The 5,923-nt window shown below is 34.0% G+C and overlaps 2 protein-coding genes across 4 annotated transcripts in view; both read right to left on the bottom strand.

Moving 5' to 3' along the window:
• The window catches only part of LOC109539735 (cystinosin homolog), an 84,514-nt gene that overhangs the window by 16,083 nt on the left and 62,508 nt on the right, over positions 1-5,923 (bottom strand). The gene's annotated exons all lie outside the window — the stretch shown is intronic.
• LOC109539734 (POU domain, class 6, transcription factor 1) overlaps positions 1-5,923 on the bottom strand; it is a 68,890-nt gene that overhangs the window by 7,944 nt on the left and 55,023 nt on the right. For all 3 annotated transcript variants that reach the window (XM_048668092.1, XM_048668093.1, XM_048668091.1), the window contains exons 3-5: positions 5,707-5,914; positions 3,325-3,504; positions 441-659 (exon numbers count right to left, since the gene is read on the bottom strand). In XM_048668092.1, coding sequence (XP_048524049.1) covers positions 441-659; positions 3,325-3,504; positions 5,707-5,914 — 607 coding nt within the window. The remainder of the gene's footprint in view (positions 1-440; positions 660-3,324; positions 3,505-5,706; positions 5,915-5,923) is intronic.

Genomic DNA, 5,923 nt, shown 5'->3' with positions numbered 1-5,923 from the left:
ACTTGAACATGACGCTGCTTTTTTCGAAGTTTCTCAAGAACCATTTGAGCCACAGAATTCGTTTTGGCATCGTTGGATAGAGAATTGAATGGGGGGGGGTCATAACCCCCATGACCCCCTTAGATCCGCCCTTTCAAGAATTATCGTGTTATTTAATTTCGAATGTTCCATTTTTTCTTTTGCTGTTTTCTTTCTTTTGAAATTCAAATTACTCTAGAAAAAAATATCTAAAAATGAGTGATCGGGTGAATTTGGAGGCCAGTCTATTGACGGGCGTTCGTCTCAACAGTTTCATGAAAAATTGATAAGACTAGCCAAAAAAAAACGGCTTTGCTTTAAAAAAATGACTTCATGCTCAATTCGTATACATGCACAACTGAAAATAGGAATATTCCGAGCAACCACAAGAGATTTGAATAAATTACTTTGTATTTTCTTACCTTGCGAAGTGGGTATTAACAGCTGGGCACCTTGAATGCCCTGGACTAATTGTCCAGAGGCTAAAATCAATTGAGGCATTGGCGCCGGCTGAGGGGATTGCATTAGATGGTTGGGGGGCGGCAATGAAGGTGCTGGAGGCGGTTGAGCACTTAAGGCTGTCAGGTTATTTGTTGAGTGATCACATGGTATACTGTTCGGTTGAGATCGGGGCGTTGTAGCTAAAACACAAAATTTCCTATTTCGAAAAATAATACACATGAAAATTGTTATTGCCAAGTACGTCTTTTATGAGCTTTTTCTCAAAGATCAAGAGAATAAAGTGTTTTAATTGGATGAGTCTTTTAATTGGTGACTAATTTTAATGGAGTTAAAATGTTTGCAAAGTTTTTGCTAAACGTGCCCACATTCCGCTGATCAACAAGACGTATCTTTGATTTAATAAAATACGGCTTTATGCTTTGTTATTTCTCCTTATCTTCCATTAATCCTTTTACTGTTTTCTGCTCAGGTAAATGAAATGACGTTTTTGTATATTTCTGTTCATATTGATAGATAGTATTTTTCTCATATGTATCAATTTCACTCTAGTTCTAGGCAAGTATTGAAAGCTTCTATGAAAAGCTAAGAACAACACAAGTACAAAGGTCGATCGAACTTTAAATTTCCTCGTTTATTTTGAATTGTGATCATCTGGTTAATTTTTAAATAATGTCAAATCGCGAATGTCTGGTCAGTTCAGAATTTTAAGTGTAACTGATAGACATTTTTCGCGACTTAAGCAGACAAATAATTTTTAGAATAAAAACAATTTACTGCTTTACTACTAACGCCTTTCCTTTGGAATTTTCGGCCACTAAAAACTCTTCAGTTTTAAGTGTAACTTTACATTGATACATTAATTGAGATGTAAATGGGGTCACTAAGGCCGTATTGATACAAGAGCGATTTGAAAATATATATACTAAGGGATTTTGAGAGGTCATTTTTGCCAACTCGATATTTTTTTATTGTTAAAATTTCCTCCAATTTCTTCGCACTTTTGGGCTCTTAATGCCCTCGCCTGTTTCGTACAATTAATTTTCAACTCTGATTTCTTCAAGAGTCTTTTGTAATCTCTTTCTTGTCTTGGATTTTATTTGGTGCATTATTAACTTTATCTCATTCAGAATTTAAAAAAAGTAAAGTTATAGAGTTATAAGAACCATGTTGACATTCAATTTTATGCTACTCACAATAAATGATGTAGTGGGTAGATAGATGTTCCGCACAGCGCAGACAAATTGATATTTCCACAGAAATTGATTAAAAGTCCTTATCTCTGATAAGAAAGACATCGCATAGAAAAAATATTCGAGGAAAATAAGTTATCGTCTTCATATAAAAATTATCTTATTAATATAATATACCTAATCCTAAGACGTAGAGGTACGGCAATAATAAAGTAATTAATTAAAACAAGCAATTATTTATAAAGACATAATATTCACGTCCGTCTGTAGTTGGTTCTGCCCACACGTACAACTAAGTGTTTTTCTCAATTCAAAGAATGCAATAATAATATTCCTAATAATTAACTACCGCTCCTAGGCTAATGCAGTTAATTAAGAATATAAATAAGTAGGTAATCGGTAAATCCCATTATTAGCGAAAAACATCTGCATGCAAATATTTTGAATAATGAGAAAACATCGGTGTCTCACACTTGACAATTTTCGTAATAGATATAAATAAATACACCTAAACTGAGTGAATAATTATTTGCACCTGATAATTCAGCCCGAGAAACTTCATCATATTTTCGGATTAACGCTAATTGGAAAACAGATAGATCATTTCCGGGAGAGTTATGTGTATGACCAATAATTAAATCGACGTAGAAACGCCACTGAAGTTCTATGGCCATTACATAAGACGGACACAAAATTACTTAAACCGCTCAAGTGGCATGCAAATTAAATGCTAAATGCAATTTTCATAAAGCTTGGCAAATTTTTCATCACAATTCGAAAATCACGATTTAACTGGCCCGATTACCGGAAAAATGTAACACGGTTTTACAAGTAATCAGGTAATAACGTCTATTTGAATATTAAATACCGTTCGGGCGTGTGTAATTAATACATTGAATAACCAGCCATTCGAAATTAAGTAAATCGGATTTTTCCTTTATAATTATTTAGCTTTTTAAATTAGTCGAGTAATTAAAAACGTAGTTGCGTTCAACTAGGATTTTATCAATTAATATTTTCTAATACCCACATACAACCTGAATTTATACTGAAACGATGGTTAATACCAAATAGAACTAACCATACAGGACCTACATATTAGGAATTAAGATTCGAAGAGAAAACAGTTTTTGTTGTTTAGAATGTAATTTTTATCGAGCCATAAAAGACAGTTTAAGAAATAATGGTATTTATCGAAAAACACTTTTGCGTCTTGAAGATTTTTTACCATCCTAAGAACAATGAACATCGCCCCAGATTTTGCAGCTCTAATTAGGCATCTAAGCACATTTTAACATCTTGTAGTACAACGGTGGCTGTGATCTTGTTGGAATAAACTTTTGACTTTAAATACCAGCTAAAAATAAATCTAGTGGCGTTAAATCACACGATCTAGGGGTCCAAGAGAGCTTCTTGAAATTTACTACTCTTTCTTTTTATTCAAAGATGGCAAATTAATGTTTTGCGATTGTTTCCAACACTTTCACGTACTGCTTCTAAATTAACATTTGAGCGGTATGCCTGCTAGACATTCAATTTTCATTTAATTTTTGACGCCAAAGCTTTATTATTTGTGAGGTAAAATACGTTTTATACTAACCATAGACTTTTAGACCCATTATCCATATTTTCAAATGCGAAAAACTAGACTTACCAGAAGCAGCATTAACGCTTAGATTCAAAGGTCCATTTACGATGTTGGGATTGTTGCTGGATTGAACAGTATGCGAGTTGGCCATGCTGGATAAGCTGGCAGCTAAAGTTGCCACCTGCGGCAGGCTTTGATGTAGTGATGCTAAGTTTTGTAGGTTTTGCAGTGTTGCTAAACTAGCCACTGCAACAAACAAAAAAAACATAGTTTTAAAAACGTAATCAACGCCAGTATTTTTTGAAACGAGATCAAACCACAAGCGTTATTTTCTGATTACTTTTTCGTAAATGTACCCCAATTGCGAACCGTGTCAATACACTCATAGACCTCACTTGTTTATGTGTGAAATTTAAGCCGGGTAATTAAAACTGTGTGTATGTGCCGGTATGGAATCAGCTTGGCTTTGCAAAAAAATCAGTTTTTTGTTAAAAGGTTCAGCCTATATGTTGGTTGTTAATCGAACTCGGTTTTAATGAGGCGACAATCGCTATTATTTCCTAAAATATTACCTGCATTAATTTTACTCTAATTCTTAGAAATACAATTCCATCTCAATCAGTTTGTTTAAAAAAATCTGGGAAAACACAAAGCATATTGCTCTAAATAGTTAACTGTGAAATAGCAATATTTTTATAAAATCAATCAAAGAATAACACCGTTTGCATTGAAAGTTAACCTGGTGGTTATTTAGTCATTAATGTATGTCGCCTCTTAAAATCGAATTCATTTATTTCACATCGGCTTCAAATTTGAAACGCGCTTTAAATTGAGCAATAATTAATATAAAATTATGCAATTGCGGCATAGCAAGCATTAATGCATAGCAATCGGTAATTAATTCTGTTGCCCTTGTAGCACACTCGGCATAAGGATATCTACAAAACAGTTATTGAAAATACTTGCATTAAATAGGTGGTTATTATTAGATCATTTATCGCATAAGCGTCTGAAAACTTCCTTAATATCTGTCGAATTAAACAGTTTCTTGTACTTAAAGAAGAAGGTTACATTTTACAACATTAACATAATGTTGAAACATATGCGTTTAGTTGCGGACAAAGAGCATGTTGGAATTCAATATCTATTTAATTTTAAAAAATTGAGCGATTCTCTAGAGCAATAAGCAGATACTTTGGCTCTTGGCTCATGTACTATGATCTACACATAATCACCAACGCAAAACTGAAAAACTACTGAAATTGCACTAATTTATTGTACGAACAATGGAATCTTTCGATAGTCGGAAAATGTGAACATTCTTGCCTAAAACTTGACTCAGCAAATGCGAACATTGACCAAGTACAGTTAATAAAAAAATATGGAAGATGTCCACTAATCACTAGTCGTTTACATTTACAGGTACACCCTGTATATTGGAAGTAATGAAGGTGCAGCAAAAAAACACATTACAATTGACAGTAAAATTTTCTTACAAACTTCTTTTTGGGTATTTCGCCTCAAAAATTTTGCACAGACGAATTATCAGAGCGAATTTTCATATATTGTATTATCCTACTATTGTTACACAATTTATTAACATACTCTTTTTTAGGTTCATTTAGGTTCTTTTGATAACGATAGCAGAAAATAGCTATCGAAACGTCAAGGTAATTTTGCAAATTTATTCCTCTACTAATTGGAATTTTCTCTTACAGCTTGAGCCTATGTGTGTCGCAGGATACCCTCTAGGTGATAGTTCTTGATTTCTTTTTAATAAATAATTCGTTCTTATTGCAAAATAGGAGCACTATTTATCAATCTGTAATAAAAGACGTGAGGAAATTCTGTCGAAATACCCAAAAAGAAGTTTGTAAAAATGAATCCGCCTCAACAATATAGAACTTATCTACAACTTAGTAAAATTTTCCTTCCGAACTTCGAAAGATCATCAAAGTGCGTCTAATGGTGCAAAATATTTTCATTCTTAATTGTTGCCAAAATTACATTCGAACCTCAGTGGATTTCGTAGGCAAAAATGGGTTGTCTGCATAAACCCCTTTATGGGTGTTATGAGGTAGATTGTTGAGATAGATTTTGATTTTTTCGTTAATATTTTTAATGTTGTCATGGCTGAATCGAATTTTCAATTCCCTATCTAATGATGCCACAACGAATTCTATGGCTCAAAAAGAGTTTGAGAAACTTTAAAAAAAGCAGCGTCATGTTTAAGTCAAATTTTCAACTAAAAAAAAACACATTTCATTTACAACAGTTTCCGAACTAACCCATAAAACCGACCAATTTCGCTCACTCTGTATGCTAGTTACATTGCATTGCGTCTTCCGAGTCGTTCAAAATCATTTCATCTAGACACTGTTCAAACCTTATAGCTACTGTTAAACAGAGCGCAGAATAAAACTGATTTGAAAAAGTATCCATACTCACTGGTGCCATTCAGTTGCTGTTGGGACATGCCATGAGAAGGAGGTCCTGGACTGGTAATTTTACTCTCGCCTTGATGAAGATGATCATCCTGACGTGCTTGTGGTGGCATGGTAGGCCGTAGAGGACACAGCGATAGATCGGTGCAACCAGCCGAATCTGTAGCTGGAGATGGGGACGCTACACTGGACGTTTCAGAGCAATCGCTTTCCTGCAACAA

This window comes from Dendroctonus ponderosae, unplaced genomic scaffold, assembly GCF_020466585.1.
Source record: "Dendroctonus ponderosae isolate FM_Combo_2020 unplaced genomic scaffold, Dpon_F_20191213v2 Dpon_F_20191213_7, whole genome shotgun sequence".
NCBI lineage: Eukaryota > Metazoa > Arthropoda > Insecta > Coleoptera > Curculionidae > Dendroctonus > Dendroctonus ponderosae.
This window is presented reverse-complemented; position numbering and strand designations above follow the sequence as displayed.